This window comes from Rhincodon typus, chromosome 3 (genome assembly GCF_021869965.1).
Source record: "Rhincodon typus isolate 14 chromosome 3, sRhiTyp1.1, whole genome shotgun sequence".
In the NCBI taxonomy this organism is placed as follows: Eukaryota; Metazoa; Chordata; class Chondrichthyes; order Orectolobiformes; family Rhincodontidae; genus Rhincodon; species Rhincodon typus.
Window position 1 is genome coordinate 95,369,743 of NC_063334.1, and position 25,000 is coordinate 95,394,742.

Consider the following 25,000-nt stretch of genomic DNA (forward strand, 5'->3'; position numbering starts at 1 on the left):
ACTTCAAAGCTCTTATTCTTTTAAGTGTCAACATGGAAATTTACCCACGTCGACTATTGTATAAACATTCAGGATCTTTTATGTTGGGCATTCATCAAATAATGAAATTTCTAATTCAGGCTGATGCTGCTTACCAGTTTAATGTGCGTAGTCTCTTCATGGTACATATTGGCAGTATATGCAGTCAGTATATGTTTGTCAGGTGTATTGAATTCTGAACGTTGAATGCACTTTCACTCTTGGTGCTGACATGTGGGCATTTAAGTTCATTGCACACAAAGACCATAGTGAGAGAGAGACAATGCCTTCCAATTATGTAATATATAAATTTATGCAATTCTAAACATTAAAAATTGTTCTCTCAGAACTTGTTTGCATTGGCTGGAGATGAAGAATCTGAAGTACGGAAAAATGTTTGTCGTGCACTTGTTATGCTGCTTGAAGTTAGAATGGATCGCTTGCTCCCTCAGATGCACAACATTGTTGAGGTGAAAACTCCTCTTGGCTTGTTTTTTTTCTCACAACAACTGTCCCCTTTCTTAATTAAATGTTATGAACACTCATTTGGGTATGTCATGGTTTTGTAATGTGTTTTATAAACATAAATATTTCTCGGGATGACACAGACTTTTGAAAAGGCTTTCTCAAATCAGTGGTGAACTTTGTTTTCCCATGTTATTTTGGCTTTAAATTTAATCTTGTTCTAATGTCATTCCACCAAGCAATTTCTGATTTGTTTCAGAAATATTCTCAACTTAAAATGGAAGCCTACTTTTGGGGTATAAGCATTGATGTCCAATTCTGCAGTCACCTAGAAGTATCTTGACAATTCCGTTTATATTAATTTGTGCCAGTTAAATTTATTCATTTCAAAGCCATATACTGTAATGTGTAGTTGTATGTTTAAACAATTAAACAAAAACAGATGCTGAGTTTTACTCATAATGATGACATTACTTTTCTGTAGTACATGTTGCAGAGGACACAGGATCAAGATGAAAATGTAGCACTGGAAGCTTGCGAGTTCTGGCTAACATTGGCTGAACAGCCCATTTGCAAGGATGTACTTTCTGGACATATGTCTCTGTGAGTAACTGTCTTTCACTGTAAGAAGAGTAATTTTAAATGTGCTAATTCTTACAAAGCATTTTTATTGCTATGCGACCTCTATACATTATCTTTTTTTTAATCAAGTTGGCAATGATAGCTGAAAGCGCTGATCCTTTGGGCAATCATCTCTTAAAACAAATGGAAAATATTAAAACATTCTATTAAAATGGGAACCTTATTTATGTAATAAAAAAAGTGAAAACTGGACCTTTTATAGCAAGGTTTCTTGGAGCAACAAATTACTTTTAAGCTGACTGGCCAGAGTTTTTTCTTTTTGGTAAAATACTGAAAATGTAGCCGTTTATTGGCTATTGAGAATGATACTTTATCCCTCTCCTCCTCATACCTGCTCAGAATTAATGCCAGATAAGGAATTTGGGAAGATCATCTAGTACATGATATCCCTTTATTTAGTTAAGCATGCTTCATGCTCCACAAGACTGCTGTAACGTCACAATGTAAATGCGGAGTGATTAATGAGGTACAAGTTAACAAGAGTTAGAGGTTAGTTGATACTGGGAATATTATCTAATTGTTCTACAACAGGGCAACGGTTTTCAGGATAGAGGGAAGAATGGTGGGGAAAAGAATCGAAGCTGGTTTCAGTGACTTTAGAATTGTAGGGTATCAGAAATCCTGTCAAATAATGCCTGTCAGCAATATTATGGGCCGGACTTGTGCTGTATGTAATGTGCTAATTCCTACAGCTGTGTAAAAGGTGATTTAACTGTAGGCTGCATAACTAAGTAACATTCCAGCTGTAGTTTATACAAAACTGCAGTTGATAGTGAACATGATGGAATTGGCTGCTAGTCATCTTCAGAACATTCAGTTAGGAAACTACAATGGAAATCATTTATTCCTTTGGGATTCTAAATTTAATGTTTTGTTTTATTGAGTTTACTCAGAAGATGCAATTTTACTTCAAAATTGGTGCTCTCTGTTCACAGTATATAGTAAAAAAACAAAAGTGGCGATGTACTATTTGAATATTGGATGGCTGCATGATACAGACTTGCATGACATGGCAACCAGTTCCACAGTGAACTGATAAACTTCTTCATGGATAGGGACATTTCCAGTAGACCAAAGACAGTAGTGAGGAAAACACAAGATTAAAACATTCGAAAATGAGAACCAACGTATTGGGAGTGTGTTTAGAAGGTAATTCCTGAAAATTTAAGAATGTGGAAATGACAAATGAAGTGAAATGCAGACAGGTAGGTTTGTAGTCTCCCGTCTTTGTTTTCCTTCTTTCCTCTTGTCTTTTCATCCCCTTCCTAGCCCACTTCGTCTTGTTCATTCTTTTCTGTCAGTTGTGATTCATTTGATAGTGCATTCATCTCTGAGCCAGAGATTGTGTCCTGCATTGGGACTTGAATGTGAAAATTAAAGTTCACAATCCAGTGCAACAGGAGGGAGAACTGCCTGAATTATGCACTCTTTTAGAACAGATGTTATACTGAGGACTCATTTGACCCCTTTAATTGGACTTTAAGGATCCCGTGTGCAGTTCTGAAGAGTTGCGGGTGTTACTCCAGTCGATCTAGCTAATATTTGACTCTCGATCAAATCATGAAAGCAGATTATCTTGTTACTGACATTGCTTTTTGTTGGAGCTTACTTTGTGCAAATTGGCTGCTGATTTGCCTATATTATAGTGACAACAAGAAAAACCTGAGTGTGACTAGCTTGTAAATAATGCCAAATATTGAATGCTGCCAGAATAACTCTTGCATATCAACCCAGACCTCGTCAGTCAAATAGCCAACCTTCTATTTATCGAGCACTTCCCATAGCTGGGTGGGCTCATAGACAAGAAGAGCTGACACGGGATCACTGCATCGTCTCAGCCTTCTGCAAACTACGATAGCCAGTCTTTGACAGTAAAGACTTTGGCAAATTGATGAGAGCCCCAAGTGTTTAGAGTAGTTGTCATCACCACATACTTGTATTAAAGTGAAACTTGTATTGTGTGTTAATGACATATAAAAGCACTAGAGAAATACCCACTAGCTGTGCCTCCACTGCATCCTTCAGATTCAAACACATGATCATCCTTTTTGAAACTACCATCGCCCTACCCCAACCAAGCATGCAGGCAAAACTCCTGTAACATCAACTCTGATGGACCAGGCATTGTGTCTAAATGGCCAAAAGGTCTGCAATGTTCGGGGAGAAGAAAGTAAACAGTTGAAAGACACTTTGGAGGTCTCCTTGGCAGCATTGACATTAATGTTTGGGAGGAGTTGCTCAAATTAGTCAACATAATGACAACTTGTCTTACTAAAAATACTGTATCATGCTTTGAGTCACAGTATTTTTTTGATTTATTGTCACGTGTACCAAAATACAATGAAAAGCTTTGTTTGTGAGCCGTATAGGCAGATCACAGCAAGCCAAGGATGTACAGATCAAAAAGACTTAGAGGCATATAAATTACATTGCAGGTTACGTTATTTGAGGTTAGCGTCCATTCAACAATCTGATAAGGGCTGAATAAAAAAACTGTTCCTGAATCTGCTCATGCGTTTGTTCAGGTTTCTGCATTCTCTGCCTGACTGAAGAGGTTGTAGGAGATCATGACCAGGGTGCGATGGATCTTTGATATTGGCCACCTTTCTGTGATGATGAGGAACAGCATTGGCTGTAAAGGAAGCAAATCTGGTACCCGCTACCTTGTGGGATGTCAAGCTTGATGTGCTGAAAGATCTGTGCAACAAGATTTAGACTGTGTTCCTAAAAACACACTCCCCTGAGATATGAAATCCTCAAATTGAAGGATATTATTGGCACTTTGGAATTATGTACTTGAGTGAAATTTGGTCAAGGACAAGGTGTATTTTGCCAAACTGGAAAGGACCTGTATGTGTCTCCCCTCTGCATCCTGTTAGCCAGTCAAGATGCTAACCCCACATTGAGGTTTTATATTCCAGAGTAATTTAAGTGTGGTAATTTTGGTAAGAAAAATAAACAGGTCACATATAATGCAGAAAATAAGAATATAAATGGATTGATGAGTAAATGGATTGTGTACACGTACACAATTCACTAGTTGTTTTGATGCAGGTATATAAGACATCACAAAAAACTAAACCATGCTTTACTTCTAGAGGAATAGAAATAAAATGTAGACGTTATGGTGAACTCTTTTGTATTGCATTACATTTAAGAATAGTGCATGCAGTTGTAATTGTCATGTTATTTAAAAAAAAAGTGCAAGAAAGATTTAAAACAATGCTATCAGTTTGCAGGAGCAAGAGTACGCCTCTTATCTCCTTGAGCTGATTCTGAACTACAAGGTTATATGTTTCAGCAAAGGACAGAATCTTGTTTCAGTTGAAAAGTGAAGGCTGAAGGATTATCTAATATGTCTTTAAAATTATGAAAGGTGTTGAAAAGAGTAGACAGTGTTTCCACATGTGAGGAAGAGCAAACCAAAAAACCAAGAATGGTAAGCATGTGAAACTCTGTTTGAAGCAAACAGAATATATCCACTTAAGCAAAAGATGATTAGGCATATGAGGGAGAACAGAGTAGTGGATTATGTTGATTGGTGAGGAAAAATGTGAAGAAATACAAGTGGAACGTAAGTGTCAGATAAGTAGGTTGGTCCGTGTATATTTCCATCCCTGTTTTGAATCACTTACTATGCTGCAGTAGTGCTCATTATTGTTGCACCAGCAACGCATTGTTGTCCTTATTCAGTACTGAATATGCGATGATCCATGTTCTTGTGGAATCCCTGAAATGTTTTTTGATTCCTTATCCTAGCCTGACGTATGGCTTCCTTAACAACTTGCTTTTTCTTAGTGATCACCACCTGGACTATTCCAGGAATTTTTAAACTTAGTGACTTGAGTGTATAGTTGCTCTTTGAATGTGCAATACAATAATCAACAATCTTCTTAGACAGTGGTGACAGAATCCTGAATCATCTGAAGTTTTCTGAAAATTCAGTAAAATTTCCTCAACTAAATTAAAGTAGTTAAGAAAAAAAGCTGTGTAATATATTCAAACTCAATGCCCTCATTTTTAAAATGTATTTAATTTTAGGTCCACAGAACCTCAAAGTTACCCATGCTGAAACGGGACTCTACATACTTTTGTTTTTTATTTGGTACTTGTCTCTTGTGGCCCAAGATGTAGTGTTTAAACATACTCTCTGAACAATTCCTCAATACCCTTAAAATACTTTGGAGGTTCTTTCTGTTCCTTGGTTTGCTTTGAAGCTTTTTTCAAAATCTTTTCCCATGCTATTACATAATTTTGTGTAGTTGAATGCTGCTTCAAACCTGATCACTTCTGTCCATTGTCCATGTGTCCATTCGTAAACTTTTGCATGACCTCTAGAGTTACATATTTAGATTTATGGCTTCTTACGCAAGAATGTGTAGGTTGAGGCACTTCTCTTTTGACTTGACACAGATACAGACTTCACAGACAAAGCTTTCAGTAACATGCTTTAGCTTCACTTGCAACTACAGGCACTGTACTGCCAATGAATAGGAATACCAAGGTTCTCTCAAAGTCCAAGAAGCCATATTTCACTTATAATGTTTGCTTTCTTTGATAGCTGTCCTGATTCTCATAGTGTCAATGATCCCAGCATTGAACAGACTTTTCTGAGTGAAACAGTGAAAATTACGACAACCAGGCATAGCTATTGAGACCTGTCCACTTTGTCAGGTCATTGCCTAAATATGATGAACTCTGCCACCAAAGAAGTCAAACGTGCATGTAGTTAGAATGTTGAAAGTATGCTTCAGGTGCCTGATCAGTCTGGATGCTATGCCATGCAGTTTGCTTGGCGTTACTGATACCCTAAATGCCATACAACATTTGGAGCCTGGGAAGACACAACACACAGGCATTGTGTAAGGGGTTACCAAAGGAGCAGGAAAAAGCCTCCTTCAAAAAAAATAGCAATTTCTGTACGCCTGATGTGTATTGACTAATTGAACTTTCTATTGTTGGCTACATCTTGTTAAAATACAACATTCCTGTTTCTCATGACAATATCCTATTGTGTTCTTTTTTTTTTGCACCCTTCTGTCTGCATTTCACACGCAGTTCTCTTGTCATGATAACTCAGCGACAATGAATCTTACCAGGTCAATACATGCAATGATTTTGGTTCTGCTTATTTATTCTATATGTTGTTCTACTTGTGTCTCTCAGGAATATTCTTAAATTTTGGCAGTTCAGGGCTACAGTTACCTAGGCAGTCATTCATTCATAAATAATTTTCTGGTAATTACATTTGTAAATAAGCAGCTGTTTAGATATGATAGATCGGTTAATTTGACCAAACATGTATATAACGTCACAAGTGAGGCTGTTTCACTGATGCCAGAGGATGGACAGACAGTTGTCAAGCTTTACAAAGTTGTGAAGGCAGCATTCTGCTCTCTAGCTGATGTATTAGGGAACTGTTCCTTGCGTCTTCCCTCCATCTCTTCTGCCACCTTCCATCTGAAGCAGACACCTTTCTAAAGAGAACTGTCAGCTGATTGAGCATTTGTTGATATTCCTTATTTTAGAAAATGGCAGTTTACATGGTGTCAATGACTTGTCCAAATTCTTTAGTCAGTGAACATGGGATAGCTACTGATATCATTAGAATAACCTTTGTTCCCTTGCCCAATTTCATCTGAGTGTTGGTTTTCATTCTTTTTGGAATAAAGCTTTATTTTCCTAAACACAATAATAAGGTAGGCAATTATTTGATGTCACCTTATGAAATATGGTGGCATGAGTGGTATTTTTTGTCACTTCCCTTTTGTACTTGTTGATTAGAAATTGTTTGGAGGAAGGAAGTAACTGCTATAGCAGTTATTACATGAGAGGTTGTGCTACTGCAGGAAGCAATAGAAAAATTAGTTTTAAATGGACTCCAAATTCAAACAGTATGTCTAATGATATTTGTCAGTGTTTACTGCTGGTGTAAATTTTGTTTGACTCAAAGTACCTGATAGATGCTGTAGGTATGCATAAGGTAACTGGCTACATTTTATTTTGATAAGGTGTTTAAATTGAGATGGCTTCTCTCTTTGGTTTTTTTAGCTGTTAGAAATACTGCTGCATGGCAAGGGGCACAGATATCATTTTATCTCTAGATAAGAGAGTCCATCATGCCAGCAATATTTGCCAAAAAGAAGTCCTCAAATCTAGTGAAACCAGACTGGGTTTTTCAAAATTGTTCAACAAGTTATGACTTTATAAAATTGATTGTCAACAGCAGACAAAACAATATGCAAAAAATCTGGGGCATTATTACTGTGCTAAGGCAATTTGTAATCTTTTAATTTAATTGTTATTCAAAGCACCCAATTTTGAAGGTCATTAAATCTTGCTTATGTGAGCACGCTCAGGCAAAACTAATAGCGTAGGAACAGAGTCTGCATACTTATCAGTAGAAAGGCTTTGTTAGACACGAATAACTAATTTATCCCTATTTGTACATAGGTTTCAAATACCTGATACTGCGCTACAAAATTTAGAGCAACTTGATATCATTTCAATGAATAATTGTAGTAAGTATTTAATCATGCTTAACTGCATGTATTTTTAAAAAACCTTGACTTGAGAAAATTTAATTTCAGATTAATACCTGTCCTTGTGAATGGGATGAAATATTCAGAAATTGATATTATTCTTCTTAAGGTGAGTTACTTTGTTTATATCTGGGCACAGTAATTTTGAAGTAGATTTGTTTTTAAGCAGTCCACATCCATAGGCAGCAAGGTCTATCCATATGAAGCAATCGGCAACCTTTAGCAGCAAAATCTGGACAGTGTTCGGGCTTGGGCTGATAAGTGGCGAGCAGCACTCAAGCCATGCACATTCCAGAAAATGTCAGTTTCTAACAGGAGGGAATCTAACTATATCTTGACATTCAATTGCATTTCTGTCAGTGAATCCCCCCACTTTCAAAATCCTCAAGATAATGGACCAGAAACTGAACTTGGTTGGCCACATAAATATAGTGGCTACAAGAGCAAATCTGAGGTCACTGAGGTAACTTGATTAACCAAAATGTGCTTGCCAAGCTCGAGGCTCAAGCCAGAGATGTTGTGGAATCCTCTGCACTTGCCTAGATGAGTACAGTTCTAACAACACCAACTACCTCCACTATTGATGCACTACAACAACTCAACAGGACTCGACTGTCAGCGCTTTCAAACTTGTGACCTCTACCACAGGGCTTTCCAAACTGTGTGCCATGATCCCCAGTGGGGTCATCAGCTACACCTTGGGGTTTGTGAGCACCAGTGCGGTTTCTGCTCTCACATGCCTTTTATCCATCCTCTTCTCACAGGGATGTCTCCCCCAGCCTCCTCTCTCAGACATTTCCCTCCCACATGATGCCCACATTCTGTGAATAAATAAAGATGTTTTGCTAACAGTCCAGATGCTGTGAGAAAATGATGTTTTTATGGTTAAAAGTAAATAACAATTAACTACTAAATTTTCTTTTTCAGGGTGATGTTGAGGAAGATGAAGCTGTTCCTGATAATGAACAAGACATTAAACCTCGCTTTCACCGATCCCGAACGGTTGCTCAGCAGCATGAAGAAGATGGAATCGGTGAAGAAGAGGAGGATGAGGACGATCTCGATGATGATGACACAATTTCTGATTGGAATTTAAGTATGGTCAAATGAAAAATGTTGCTTATAAGATTGATTTGCTTTCCTATTCAGTATCCCTTATTAACTAATAAATTTTACCCAGCTTTTTTATAAAAAAAGTATAATTTCCAGGACCATTTTTAATGCAGGGATGTAATTCAAGGAACTATGTAAGCTCATTTGCCATGGTAAATGGTTGGCAAGAAGTGGTCGATGCCAGGGTGGTATTATAATCAATTTGTAAACGGATAGTTAACACTACAGTATACTGATCACAGTGCTGTGGAACACTAAATGAGAACACTGGGTCTCCAACAAAGTGCCCCTGCCGTATCCTGTCAGAGTATTTTAAAACTGCATGGAATTTAATACACTTTGGAAATGTGCTGGAACAACTAATTTATAATGAGCTGTAATTTATATTTTGGAATTATCTGTTTTTGTCTGATTTAACATCGGTACTTTTATTGAAATGTGTAATTGTTACAGAAATCACCTACACAAAGCTTTGGGAGTAATAGCAAAAAAATGCATGCTCTCTGAATAAAATTCAATGTGATCATACTATCTGAATCAAAAAGCTGACACTATTAAAATTCCACAAAGTCTGTCAATTTAGGAATTTTGACAGACTTTGTGGAATTTTAATAGTGTTTTTTAAAAGAGAGGGGCTCAAAGAGGGCATAAGTATTATAGGGGTGCCTGATGAAAGAAGTATGCTGCTGGAATAGGACTGCAGATCCAGTTAGTAGTGTTGAAGCTTTACTGAAAGGAAACTTTTGAAACAATGTATCAAAATTCGTAATAATAGTACTGTGTTGCAGAAATGATGTTTGTAAGACATGTAATGAAAAGTTCAATTTTAACTATTAGACAGAAGTTGCTAGAAAAGCTCAGCAGGTCTGGCAGCATCTGTCAAGAGAAAATCAGAGTTAATTTTTTGGGTCCGGTAACCCTTCCTCGAAGTTCTGAGGAAGGGTCGCTGGACCCAAAATGTTAACTCTGATTTTTTTTTTTCTTCACAGACGCTGCCAGACCTGCTGAGCTTTTCCAGCAACTTCTGTTTTTGTTCCTGATTTACAGCATCCGCAGTCCTTTTGGTTTTTATTTAACTATTAGACCTCCTAGTTCCTGGACACAACATATGCATAATTTTTCTCTTTTTTAAAAGGTGATTGAATAAATGCTGTCATCTCCATTATGTAATAGTAATTAATGTCACTATTCCCTTGAGTCCAAAAAAGAACTAACATTATCCATTAAATATTTTTGTTTTTAAGAATGTGTTTTTTTTTTAACATAAGAATCAGAACCAGGAGCAGGAGTAGGTCATCTGGCCTGTCGAGCCCACTCTATAAGATTATGGCTGACCTTTTCATGGCCTCAGTTCCACTTACCCACCCTCTCACCATAACCCTTAATTTTTTGAATAGTAAAGGAATTACCTATCTTAGCTTTAAAAAACATTCAACGAGGAAGCATCAACTACTTCACTCAGCAGGGAATTCCACAGATTCACAACCTTTTGAGTGAAGAAGTTCCTCCTCAATTCAGTCCTAAATCTGGTTCCCCTAATTTTGAGGCTATGCCCTCTTGTTCTAGTTTCACCTGCCAGTGGAAACAGCCTCCCTGCTTCTATCTTATCTATTCCCTTCATAATTTTAAAGGTTCCTATAAGATCCCCCCCACTTCATTCTTTTAAATTCCAATGAATACAACCCCAGTCTATTCAGCCTCTATAAGCCAACCCTCTCAACTCTGGAGTCAATCTAGTGAGTTTCCTTTGCAGCCCCTCCAGTACCAATGCATCCTTTCTCAAGTAAGGACATGAAAACTGCACACAGTACTCCAGCTGTGGCCTCACCAGCACCCTATAGAGCTGCAACATAACCTGCCTGCTTTCAAACTCAATCCTTCTAGCAATGAAGGCCAAAATTCTATTTGCCTTCTTAATTACCAGGTGTACCTGCAAACCAACCTCCTGCAATTTATGCACAAGGACACCCAGGTCCCTCTGCACAGCAGCATGCTGCAAGTTTTTACCATTCAAGTAATAGACCCTTTTACTGTTATTCCTACCAAAATTGATGACTTCACATTTATCAGCATTGACATCCATCTGCCAGCCCTTCACCCACTCACTTTATGTATATCCCTCTGCAAACTTCCAGACTCTGCTGCACACTTTGCTCTACCACTAATCTTAGGGTCATCCTCAAGCTTTGACACACTGCACGTGGTCCCCAACCCCAAATCATCTATGTAAATTATAAACAATTGCAATTTCATGTTCTATCCGCTTCACAATATCAGTAAAATTCTTGAAATATTGAGCTGAAACTTTCACCCATTAAGCTTTTGGTCCACATATTTAAAATGTAACACTCATAGTTGTATCTGATCAAACTTTACAAATTCTCATTGAAGTTTTTCACTTTTTTTATATATTTCTGTTATTCCAGCTTTGTGAGCCTTGGCATGTCCTCTTATCACATCATTACATCCAAAGAAGTCACTTCTGAACAGCACTGTAGGCATACTTACACTCCAAGGGCTAAAACAATTCGAGAAGACAGCAAGGCAGTTTGGAATGGGCAAGTAATGCTGGCTGAGTCAGTGATGCTCACTTCCCATCAATGATTAGGAAAAGTTCTGTTTGTCCTTTTATCTGGTTTAAATAGCCAGCTAACTTCTAAATTAACTCTGCTTTTGAAGGCACTGGCACTGTTCCTACAATAGTTTTTATTTGTCTGTAGAAGTTGAAGTCCACTTTGAAGGTCCTACTTTTACATACGCATAAGTTATTATAAGTACAGCATAATAAATGTAACATAAATTTTTCTTTAGGAAAGTGTTCTGCTGCTGCATTAGATGTGCTGGCTAATGTTTTCCGGGATGAATTGTTGCCACACGTGCTGCCACTCCTGAAAGAGCTGCTGTTTCACCCAGATTGGGTAGTGAAGGAATCTGGAATTCTGGTGCTTGGAGCTATTGCTGAAGGTTAGTTCAAGATTGCATTCTGGAAAAGCTAATTTACATTTACATTTTTAAAAAAAATTGTCCATAACATGGAAACTTTGAATCTTAGTATTGATTTTAGTATGTATGTAAATTTAGAGTGCATACATTTTTAGTAAAAGCTCATTAACATTGCATTCATAACTTCGAGTATGTAAATGGATTCTTGTACACATGCATGCACTTTAGGTGGCTTCTGTGGTACCTTTCCATGAATAAGGGGAAATTAGTGCATGAGAGTAACCTTGAACGCTTAAAGGGAAAAAATTATTTCCTTGCTGTATTTTCAGTTTGAGATTGGGCTGTTCAACTGTTTTCTTGGTTGTTAGATGTGGCATAAAAAATCCGAATGAAGGGAAGAAAAATTAAAATATGTATTACTTGCTAGCTGTAATTTGATGAGCAAGAACTAAAATTGGTGCATGCATCACTTTGTGACTCCTTTGCAGTTAAAACTGAGCCTTTGACTTGGAGTAATTAATGTTTCAGTTAAATTATAACATTCTCATCTTGCTAGAAGAAATGTTAATTCAGCTGTTGGATTTTTAACATTGCATATGATTGCATCACATTGTAATCATTTTATATAAAAACTAAAATTTGATATGATTCTGGATTTTCTGCTACAATTCTTGATCGCTTCTGAATTAAGCTTGTTCTCCACTGATGTTGCATAATATGGTGTGTAGGGGACCAGTGAAGATTAGAGATTGTTAGCGTACTGGCAAGAAAATGCAGTACTTTTATTTATACTTGTGAACAATATATTTATCTGTAGAACATGGATCTTAGTTTTGTAAAATGATGATCAGGGAATTTTCCCCAATTTTATTTTTTCGTTTACAGGCTGTATGCAGGGTATGATTCCTTTCCTGCCTGAGCTCATCCCTCACCTTATTCAGTGCCTCTCTGATAAAAAAGCTCTTGTGCGTTCTATAACCTGTTGGACACTCAGCCGCTATGCACATTGGGTAGTAAGTCAGCCCCCAGATACTTATTTGAAGCCATTAATGACTGAGCTGTTGAAGCGTATCTTGGACAGCAATAAGCGAGTACAAGAGGCTGCCTGCAGGTATGTTACTGGATAATATTTTGAGAGGTCATTACAAGTTCTCTGGATGAAATTATAAACTTTACATCTTTTTATTATTGTATGAACGACAAGTACGTAAGATTCAAACACCGTTGTGAAATGCCTTTGACCCTAATTTCCAACTTCATGGCTTCTGAGGCTGAACCAGACTCTTTGCAACCTGAGTATTGTACTTGACCCTGAAATGAGCTTCCACCTATATCTGCCTATGGTATCTTATTTCTACTGCCATGACCTCACCTAACTGCCTTGATATCAGCTTATCCATGTTTTTTTTAAACCTTCAGACTTCACTATTCCAATTCTCTCCTGGCTCGCCTCTCTCACATCCTTTGTTCCATAATCTTGAGGTCATCCAACCCTCTGCCCGTGTCCTTGATCACACCAAGTCTCTTCACTCTTTTTCTCCTGTGCTTGTGGACGTACATTAGCTTCCATTTAGACAATGCCTTGATTTTAAATCTCATCTTCATCTTCAGATTCCCTCCTTAGCCTTGAGCCTCCTTATCTTTATAACGCTACAGAATGTCTGAAATATATGTGCTGATATACTTCTGGCTTCTTGAGTGTCCCAGGTTTTAATTGCTCTGCTGTTGATGGCCATGCCTTCAGTTGTTTAGGCCTTAAACTCTGGGATTCCTACTCTTAACCTTCTCATTTCTGTTTCCGATTTTAAGATTATCCTTAAAATGCACCTCCTTGACAAAGTTTTCACAACTTGTTCTAATGTTGCCTGATGTGGCTTAGTCAAATTTTGCTTTGATACTTTTGTGAAGAACCAAAGGACATTTTATTACATTACTGGTGTTATAAATACAAGTTATAATTTTGCTAAATATCTTGTGGACAAACGTCCAGTGCCAGTATTGTGCAAAATGACTGAATTTTACTTTCTGCAACATGTTCCCTCAAGTAAATTTCAGTCATTGCTTCAATGGTTTATATTTTTGCGGTTGGCTTTTTTTCATTGTTGTTTACTTTGAAACACAGAATCGTGTGGCACAGAAGGAAGCAGCTCACGCTTTTGAAAGGATTGTCCAGTTCATCTGAAAATATAGTATTTCCCCTATGATGCTGCAAATTAGTACAATTGCCTTTTCAAAAGTGAAATTTGATTCTATGGCTATTTTAGATAATATGCTTTAGATTCTAATAAACCTTGGATAGTTCACTTTTGCAAACAAAAATACAAATTTTGACTTAAATCAATACAGTTTGGTCAGTTTTGAGCCCCTTTGTGTGATTTTGGTTGTCTAGCCCTCGGCAGGTGCTCTAATGATCAGAAGCAAGCTTCATATTCAATTTGAAATTTGTTAGGCTGGTGTCCCTACTGTTTGAAGTATTTCTAAGATCTTGGAGTGCACGTAACTTGTAATTGACATAAGTATTTAATTAGTGTGAGTTTCAAAGAGCCAGGCTAAAGTTTACCAGTTCAGATTAGTTTCAAGACCTATTTCGTGCATAAATATTTTCTCTAGGTTTTTGGAATTCATTAAGTTCAAAGCATACACAAGAGAAAAGGTAATTAATGAGTCAGTAGTTCTAAAGACTTAAGGATATCTAGTTGTGACATTGGTTAACTGAGTACCAGTGTCGTATTCTGTTCTATTGACTGAACTTATGACATAAATGGTCTTGTACATCAAATCACTAAAACCCAGGCTAACCGTTGGCCACTATCTCCTGTGCATGATCAAGCACATCATGTACTCTGATTGGACAGTTAATGCATCAACAGTCAGGGACAATTCATTATCAAATATGGATTAGCTAGGTAGTATCTGCCCTATTCCTGAGTAGATCTTTGAAACTAGTGGTCATCCTACTGACAAAACTTCTTATTGTCACTTCATTAATCCTTTAACAAGTTCATCATTTTGTAAAGATTGTCCCTTTTGTAACAGCTTGATCCTCTAAACATACCAATTCCACACATATTTACTAAGGTAAAATGACACCAGTGAAGAATTAGCGTCTACTTAGAGCATGTAGTGTTACCTCCTCGTGATTAACTGTTGTTCCAGATGTTTTAATTGATGCATCTAAGAATTCTCCAAAATCCATGAAAATCCTTTAACTAAAGGACTATGTGTGATGTCACAATAACTGTTGAAACTGAAATAGACAGCTTTGAGTAACAGCTAAGTCTTTTAAAGTATTCACTAGTGTTAACCTAAGTTTACATTGCTGTTTTGTAGCTCAAATCAAAGAAACCATACATAATCCTTATTTTTGACCTTGCATATGACGACTTCTGTACAAGAAGTATTTAACAGCCAACTACAATTAAACAAAATGGAATTTAATTTCTCCGTTGCTTAGTTAAGTGAAAGTTAGTAATTGTTTTAAAAAGGTTGAATCCTATATATGATTCTTGGTGTTGTCAGAACTGCTCACAGAATTTACTTTTGTCATTGGAAAGCCCAGTAATAGATTTCAGTGATGAGGATATTTGCCCTGGTGATGACAATCAACTTTGTCGTTCCCAATCACTACTTCAACTGAGCCTGCTCATCATTGATCTTTCATACAGTAACAGTTTACATCCACTAAACTTAGACCAGTCTTCAGTTCTAGCTTTCGAAAGGTAGGTCTGCTGCTGCTGGTGAGAACAAAGATGCATATAGTAAGATGTGTGAATATTCTGCAAAACACAAAGGAACTGAAACAAATGTAAGACAAAACATTTCCAAGAGCCAAGGCACAGTGTAGCGCTGCCACGTTAATCGATATTTGAACTGTAAATAAAAGTACTGATTTGATGTGTCTTAACTCATTAGCATGTACTCGATGTATAATTTGGGATTTTATAAATTTGTTATTGGTATGTTTATGTTGCAAATTCCATTATTTTGACCATGGATAGATTTGAAGAATCAGTTCTGCAGCTAAAATTGTCCTGATTTCTAGTGGTCTGTATACAAAAAAAGTGTGTTTAAGTCAGAAATATAAATTATATATTACAATTTTTTTATTTGCTTTCCAGTGCTTTTGCTACCCTAGAGGAAGAAGCTTGCACGGAGTTGGTGCCGTACCTTGGTTACATACTTGATACACTTGTTTTTGCTTTTAACAAATATCAACATAAGAATCTTCTAATTCTTTATGATGCCATTGGAACCCTTGCTGACTCAGTAGGGCACCATTTAAATAAGCAGGTGAGGGAAAGAAAATACTGCAGCATAATCAGTGTCTTGCGTTATTAGAACTGAGAGGAAGTTAAAACTGAACAGGCAGAGTGTAATCCATTGGATGCCTTTTAAGTAAAAAACGAAAGAACTGAGGATGCTGTAAATCAGGAACAAAAACCGAAATTGCTAGAAATTTTTTTCTTCACAGATGCTGCCAGACCTGCTGAGCTTTTCCAGCAACTTCGGTTTTTGAAAGGGTTTGATAGACTAGAGGTGGCGACGGTATTTTCACTTGTGGGTGTTTGAATCTAGGAGTAATTAAACACAAGGTAGTTATTAATGAATGAGTGGTTAGAAGTTGGAACGAGGAGTAATTGAGATAAAGATTATGGGTATGTTAATGAGGAAGTTGGGTATAAATAAGGACAAGGGATCGAATGATTGACCAGATAATTTTAGTTGAAAAGGGATGGGAAGTATTATCACCTGTGGACTAGTTTCTGTGCTGTAAGTTATGTGCAATATACCCTAAGTTGGCTGTTTTCAAGCACAATGATGTAGCAGTGTACTCTTTTAGTACTTATTTTCAAATTCAGATTTTGCACTGAAATATTGTACAGTTTTGCTTTACTGCTTAATTTAAAACTCATCACTTGTACTTTATTAATAATGTGTTAGAAAATATTAGGTTTGTTGTAGTTACTGCCATGATTTCTTCTCTGTTACATCAACCATTCATCACTTACGGTCAAGAGTTTACTACCCAATATTCCTATCTCTGGCTCCTTATTTTTAAACAGCAACATTTTTGTTTCAGTACTCATGGTAAAATCTTTTCTAGAATCAGCATATTTAATGTAAATGTTGCATTGACTAGGTATCAAGAAAAGCTTCTATTGCTCTTTGTTTTTGGCTATAATTTCAAAAACATACAAATTTGAATGATATGTAACAGGAGCAGGCTACGCTATTTGGCCCTCGCACTTGCTGTGCCATTTAATAAATTAAAGATTGGTCAGATTGTAACCTTGATTCAAGTGCCTCTCCCGTCCCCACACCACACCCATTCAGTAACCCTTTCGCACCTTGTAGATGATTTACTGCCACCCCCCACCCACCACTTCCCAACAACCCAATAGTGCGACAAGCACATTTTCTGTGATCCTACACAGAAAAATTAAAGGCGTTCTTAACCCCGCGAAAGTAAATGATTTTCTGGAGTAGGTTTTCAAAATGTTTCTAAATATTGTAATATGGAATTTGTAGTATTTATTTCTGAGGAGGCAAATGATCACATTTGTTTAAAATAAACAAACCTTATTTCAGAATAGTGGACTGGCTTTTGGTGTCTGTTATGAATGGATTGCTTGATATATATATTATGCTTTCCCACAGATTTTCTAATTCAGACAGTTAAAAGTACAATAGTGCTGTGCCCCTTTTTTTTTCAAACAGGTGTCTAATCAGGTCAAACAACTTGACCGATTGGAATGAAGAGTCCTTACTGAGATACCCAGACCCCATACCAAAAGATAAAAGAGCAGCTCATTCAAAGTCAAATCGATGATTTCAGTTTCAAATCATATATATAAAATGAAAGAAATAAAAATAGGCAAAAATAAAATTATTGGAGATTTTAAAAATTCAACTCTGACGGAATAAGGCTCCATACTTAGAACGGTACATTTTCAGTGCCAGAGTAGTTTGATAGTGATAAAGATGTCTTGTAATATTTGAAATTCATTTACGCTTCAATGGAAAAATCGTTTATCATATAGCACATTTATCTACAGTTTGTAAGAGAGCAGCTCTCCCATCTACTCCAGTTTTATGCCCTTCCACATATTTGACTATTGAGCCTCAGTGCATGACTGTTGTAGCAAAGTTTCTGGAAGAATGAGTCCTCTTAGACACATGATCACAAGAAGTTAGAGTCTGATTTAATCATTAATAATAATGGCCTTTGAAAGCCTCATTATTTATATTGCAAAATTTGGACCATGATGTTACAAAGATAGATGTTTACTGCTAATTTTCTGCAACAGTTAAATGCTTCTAAATTAAGATGCTTTGTCTTGTCAAGTAATTTAACAGCATTTCAATAGAGCTATAAAATTAATTACTTCGTATCTTTCACAAGGAATATATACAAATGTTGATGCCTCCGCTCATTCAGAAATGGAACATGTTGAAAGATGAAGACAAAGATCTTTTTCCCTTACTTGAGGTATGTAGAGCTTCAATTTGTTATTTGCACAAAAATATTTCACGTTAGTCGATTTATTGAAATAGGAAATTACGGATTAGGAAACTTTGTTGGTCAGAGACAGCTTCTCCACTTCTTTTCAAGCAGAGAATTCTGCCAGGTTCACTACGGTCTGGGTGAAGAAATTTCTCCTGATCTCGGTCCTAAATGGCTGTCCCATCTCCTTAGAGGGTGACCCCTGGTTCTGAACTCCTCAGTCATCCTTCTTGCATTTACCTTGTCTAGTTTCATAAGAACTTTATAGGTTTCTGACATTCCCCTCATTCTTCTAAATTTCAGTGCATATAGTCCTAACTGATCCATGCTCTCTTCATATTGTCATCCCAGGAATCCGTCTGGTAAACATTTCTTGTACTCTCTCCATAGCCCGAATATCCTTCCGCAGATAAGAAGACCAAAAATGCACATGAACCTGGAGGCGTGGTCTCACCAGGGCCCTGTGCAAATGCAGCAAGGCGCCCCAGCACCTGTATACGAATCCTTTCACCTATCAAGACAAACATACCATTTGTCGCCTTCACCACCTACTGCACCTGCATGTTTATTTTCAATGACTGGCGTACATGGAAACCATGTCTTGTTGCACTTCCCCCTTTCTCAGTCCCTCACCATTCAGATAATCTGCCATTTTGTCTATGCTACCTAAGTGGATAGCCTCATTTATCCATCTTTTGTTATGCATCCATCTGTTATACATTTGTGCACTCACTCAACTTGTCCAAATCTCTCAGAAGCAACTCTGCGTCCTCCTCACAGATCATGCTTCTACCCAGCTTTGTGTCATCTACAAACTTAGAGATGTTGTATTTAGTTCCCTCATCTAAACCATTAATATATATTTTGAACAGGTCATTGTGCTGATCCCTACTAACCTGATGGCTGGCTGCCACTCAGAAAATGATCCACTTATTCCTACTCTTTGTTTCTTGTCTGCGAACTAGTTCACTATCCATGTTAGTACACTACCCCAATTCCATGCGCTTTGGCTTTGCATGCTGATTTCTTGTGTGCAACCTTTTCAGAAGTCCAAGTAAATTGCATCCACCCTTTTATCAACTTTACTAAATACATTGTCAAAAAATTCCAATAGATTTGTCAAACATGATTTCATAAATCAATGAAGAATTTGTCCAGTCCTGTCACTGTTTTCCAAATACTCTGTAATTTCTTGTTTTCTTTTTACCTCATTTTTAAATAGTGAGTTTACATTAGCTACTCTTTAATCCAAAGGAGCTGCTCCAGAGGCTATTAAATCTTGAAGGATGACCATCAATGCATCCACTATTTTTTGGGCCACGTCCTTGAACACTGTTAAGTAACCCAGTTCTCGTTGCACCTTACCAAATGTCAGTCTGTCTCCTTTCAGATATTCCGCCTTCCTGTTTTTGTTACCATAGTGGATAACCTCTCATTATCCATGTTATGTTTCATCTGCCATGCATTTACTCTTTCCTGCTGGTTGTGCCCTAACTGAGTTCATGCAGATAACACTCAGTGAAGAATCTCACTAAGTTGCACCAATCTCCATGGCATTGTGATGTGAATGGCTTGTTATCGTGGAAGATCATAGAATCCCTACATTGTGGAAACAGGCCCTTTGGCCCCACGAGTCCACACTGAACCTCAGAGCATCTCACCCAGACCCCTGTAACCCACCTAATCTACACATTCCTGAACACTATGGGCAATTTAGCGTGGCCAGTTCACCTAACCTGCACATCTTTGGACTGTGGGAGGAAACCAGAGTACCCGGAGGAAACCTACGCAGACATGGGGAGAATGTGCACACTCCACACAGACAGTCGCCCGAGGGTGGGATTGAACCTGGGTTACTGGTGCTGTGAGGCAGCAGTGCTAGCCACTGTGCCGCCCCAATGCCAGATAAAAAGTAAAATTAATTAACTTTTAATTCCAGCACGTTCCTTAATTCTGGCAAACCAAGTGAATAACATCCTTTATTGGAATAACTGCAAGCATCATGTTGTCAGCCCTTCAACTAATTAAGCAGTCTTCTAGTTGAATGATGTTACCTTTCTAGCTGTTAACCTTGTAAGTTAACATGATTAAGTGTTGTGAAGTCCAAGCTTGTTTCAATTACATTTTATTTGTGGTTATTACCAGTTTCTCAATCAAGACTTTCCATTTAACGTCTAATCTAAAGTTATGTTCTAAATAATATGTGGATATTTGCGACAATGAACATAGCTGGTCAAGCCAGCATTTGCAGTCTGTTCCAAGTTTCCCTTGAAAAAGTGGTGTTGAGCTAAGACGTGTTGTATTGAAAAATAATAGGCAATGCATTACTCCAGTTTGAACAATAACGATTTTTGCTGGTCTTGCTATTATCTGTCTTGCAACCATTTTACTTTATTCAATGGTGACACTGATCCTCCTGTTCCATGAGCCATTTTGTTAACCAGCCTTTTTCATTGTACTTTGTCAAAGGATATATTGAAATCCAAGGGACTTGAGTGCCATTGTGGCTGTGTCCCTCTTCTGAGCCAGAAGGTCCAATTTCAAATCCTATATGCCACAGAGGTGTTGTCATAAGGTTAACTAAAAATAATTATCTTAAAATCTGTTGGGAGAAGATTCACCATGTTCTCCTCATCAACCCCACTTTCTTACCAACTCAAGAAATTTATTTAGTGAGTAATTGTTTGGTACTATAGAATCTGAGAAATGCTGAAAAAGACACAGTCTGTTCAAGCTTTTCATCTTGCTGTCATTAGGACCATTTGCAAGAATACCAATTCAAGGAAGAAAAATTGCATACTTCATGAGAGGAAAATGCTGATTGATAGTTACATTCAGCATAGCAATGCCTCTTGATGTTGATTGGCAGTTAACTGCCAGGCTTGGTTTAAATTTTAACCCAGGCAGTTGATTCTGAATAGTCCAGGTGATTAATGTGACATATGAATTTCAGTGCTGGGGTGATACCAAGCATGAAGGCTCTATGTCCCAATGCCTGCGGGGTTGTATCAAACAATATCAACTCGACTCTTCACAAAAAAGCAAGGCAACAACTGTACCCAAGCAACCAATGATTGTAATCCTAAGTGTACGAAGAATTATACTAACAACAAATTTAGGATTGTCAGCCAGACTCTGTATAGCACACTTGTGTGTACTGGAGCCTAACCATAGTGTTACACAGGCCCTGTTCTTTGCAGATAGAAAGAAAGCGTACATGCACTGTGTCTGTTTCACTCAACAGAATATGTGACAGGTGTTCTCTAGTTCATTTTGCAAGGCAATGCTTTGACCAATCAGAATGTCTGTGTCCACTTACTTTAGGAATCTGGGATATAACGCATTGGAACAAGGCAGTTTATCCATTCCAGAATGCTTATACATTAAATCCCATCAATCAGTTTTCATCCTATATCTACAGTCTCCATTTACACTAATATTCTGATAGCATCCATGCAAGTTGTCCTTAATGCAGGAAAGGAACAACTTTAATTGGCAATCCCAGTCAACCAAGTTAGGCTCTGATTATAATATCTTTCTCTTTCATTCTACTCCAATAATTTTGTAATTCCTTAACATATTAGATGGTGGTAGAGGCAAGTAGTCTCGCGACATTTAAGAAGCATCTGGATGAGTATATAAAACGCCAGGGCATAGTTAGCTATGGACCAAGTACAGATAAATGGGATTAGTGTAGTTTGATGTTTGTTGGTTGGCATTGACATGGTGTATGACTCTATGACTCAATTAAACTGTCCGAAGCTATGTCACTGGCAATTTAAAATGTGACCCTAGAGAGATTACAGTAAACTATCAAAACCTTAAAGTTAAGTTGGAAGAACTGTCTTAATTGAGGAAAAGAAAGTAGACACGCGAGTTTTAGTGAATTTCAGAGCTCAAGGCCCAGGCAACTGAAGCCATGACCACTACAGAATCTCAGAATTTTTATGGTGCAGGAAGAGGCCATTCAGTTTGTCATACCTGCAAATAACTCTATTATCCAGTGCCAATCTCCTGCCTTTTTCCTCTGTATTTCCCTGCACACCATTACTATCCAAAAGAAAAATCCAGTGCCCTTTTGAATGGCTCATTTGAGGCTGCCTCCGCCACTACGTTTCCAGGTGGCGGTTCCATACCTTAATAACTTGCTGTATGAAAAATTTGTTTTACACATGACCCTGGCTTTGTTTGCACATCACTTTACATCTCTGCCCTGTCATTCTTTTTTTAAACAAGCAGAAACAGCTTCACCCTATCTACTCTACCAGCCCACCCTCAATTTTGATAATCTCAATCAGATCTCCTTTCAGACCCTCCTGTCCAGGTAGAACAGTCCCCACTTCGTCAGTCTATCCTCAGCTGAAATTTCTGATATCCGGAAATGTTCTTTTAAATCACTTCTTCACTTTTACAATATATTTGAATTTTTCTTATAATGTGGCACTACAACTATGCGCACTACTCCAGTTGAGATCGTGCAAGTGTCTTGTTGAAATTCAACGCCACTTTTTTGCTCTTGTACTGTGAGCCCCTATTAACAAAGCTGAGAACTTTCTATGCTTTATTTACTGCTCTCTTCATCTGTCCTGTCACCTTCAATGATTCTTGCATGTTTCCATCCCGATCCCTCTGCTCCTGCACTCCCTTTTGAAATTGTATCCTGTATTTTATATTGTCTTTGTCTTCTTCCAACCAAAATCCATCACCTCATACTTCTTTGCATTCAACCTCATCTGCCACCTATCCACCCAATATACCAACTTATCACTGTCCTTTTGGAGTTTCACACTATCCTTTCAACTTACAGTTCATCCAAGTTTGGCGCCATCTGCAAACTTTGAAATTGTCCTTGAACATCAAGATCCAGATCGAGACAAGCAAGATTCCCGATGCCAACCCCTGGGGAACTTGGCTACAAACTTTCCTCCAGCTTGAAAAATATCCATTGACCTTTACTGTCTATTTCTATCACTCACCCAATTTAGTATCCATGTTGTCACTCTCCCTTTTATACCATGATCTACAACTTAGCTCACGAGTCTGTTGTGTGACACTATATCGAGTGCCTTCCGAAAATTCATGTGTATATATATTACATCAAAAGCATTAACCTCATCAACCCTTTCTGTTATCTCTTCAAAAAAACTCCAGGTGAATTAAACACACTTTCCCCTTCCATGCTGACTGTCTTCGTAATGAGCCTACCATTTTTCAGCTTTTCTGTTCTATCCCAAATAATTGTTTCCAAATGTTTCCCTACAGCCAGAGTTAAACTAATTGCTGGAGTTATCCTTGCAACCTTTTAAAATAGGCCATAATGTTGGCAGTTCTCCAGTCTTCTGGCACTTCGTCGGAGTTGAGGGAAGACTGAAGTACAATGGCCAGTGCCCTCAATTTCCACTGTCACTTCCTTCTAAATCCTTGGTTGCATCTCATTTAGTTCTAGTGTCTTGTTAACTTCTAAGTGCCAACAACCTATCCAAGACTACTTCCTCCTTAATTTTGATCCCTTCTAGTGATGAAGTCCCATCCCGTGTCACCATGACCTGGGCAGCATCCTTCTGTTTCGTGAAGACGTTTGCAAAGTATTCATTTAATACCTCAGCCATGATCGTGTCTCCATCTGTAAATCTCGTTTTGGTCTCTGATCGGCCGTACTCCACTTTTACCCATTACTGTTTATATACCCGTAGAAAACTTCGGAATTCCCCTTATGTTGCTAATTCCCGTTATGTCTTTTCTCATAGTTCCCCTTTGCTTTTCACATTTGCCTTTTCACCTCTCCTGTAAGCTTTGGTATTGGTGTTGATTCTCATTTGTATTTTCTGCCTTACATTTGTAATAAGCACACCTTCTCTATCTAATGTTAGTTTCTGCCTCCTTTACCTAGACTACAATGTAATTGCACCCTTTTTATTCCATAGCTCTAGCCAAATTGACTGTGTTCTTGAACCCTCCGAGACATCTTCCTTGTTTGGCACTGCAGTGTTACCCTAACCAACACAGCTACCCCTTCTCCTTTTCCTTTTTTGTCTTTCCTGAACAGCTGACACCTAGGAATATTTAATAACCAGTCTTGCCCGCCCTTGAGTAAGGTCTCTATCACGTTACAACATCATTATTCCAAATTACAATCTCGTCTGTAAATCCCCAACCTTAGTTACCATACTGACTATACTCCATACGTTTACATGCATGCACATTTAACTCATTTAAATTTTTTTTCTCCTCTATTCCAGCTTCACTCATTATCTTACTACTTTCTATGCTAGTGACATCTGTATCCTTGAGCATTTTGAGAGCCGTGCTGTTCACCTCGAATATGGTCTCTCGGTTCCCACGCCCCTGCAAAGTTATCTTAAAGTGATAAGGCACGAGCAAAGCACCCTGAAAGGTTTCAGTCCCAGCTCTGTTTAGGTGCACCCCATCTTGTTTATACAGGTGCCATTTTCCCCAGAGCCAGTGCTAGTGTCCAAGGAATCTAAAGCCCTCTCTCATGCATCAACTTTCCAGCCGCACATTCATCTGCCTTATCTGTATTCCACTAATGGAAACATAGAAATAGGAACAGGAGGAGGCCATTCGTCCCTTCATGCCTGCTCCACCATTCATCATGGATCATGGTAATTGGCTGATTCAGTAGCCTAATCCTGCTTTCTCCCCGTAATCTTTGATCCCATTCATCCCAAGTGGTATGTCTAGCCGCCTCTTGAATATGTTTCAATATTTTGGCATCAAATGTTCCTGTGGTAATGAATTCCACAGGTTCACC

The 25,000-nt window shown here is 37.9% G+C and overlaps 1 protein-coding gene across 4 annotated transcripts in view; it reads left to right on the plus strand.

The window, feature by feature from the left end:
• tnpo1 (transportin 1) overlaps window positions 1-25,000 on the plus strand; it is a 122,941-nt gene that overhangs the window by 39,689 nt on the left and 58,252 nt on the right. For all 4 annotated transcript variants that reach the window (XM_048595394.1, XM_048595393.1, XM_048595391.1 and 1 more), the window contains exons 8-15: window positions 366-488; window positions 968-1,086; window positions 7,716-7,776; window positions 8,595-8,763; window positions 11,592-11,744; window positions 12,609-12,834; window positions 15,842-16,013; window positions 18,127-18,213. In XM_048595394.1, the coding sequence (XP_048451351.1) occupies window positions 366-488; window positions 968-1,086; window positions 7,716-7,776; window positions 8,595-8,763; window positions 11,592-11,744; window positions 12,609-12,834; window positions 15,842-16,013; window positions 18,127-18,213 (1,110 nt within the window). The remainder of the gene's footprint in view (window positions 1-365; window positions 489-967; window positions 1,087-7,715; window positions 7,777-8,594; window positions 8,764-11,591; window positions 11,745-12,608; window positions 12,835-15,841; window positions 16,014-18,126; window positions 18,214-25,000) is intronic.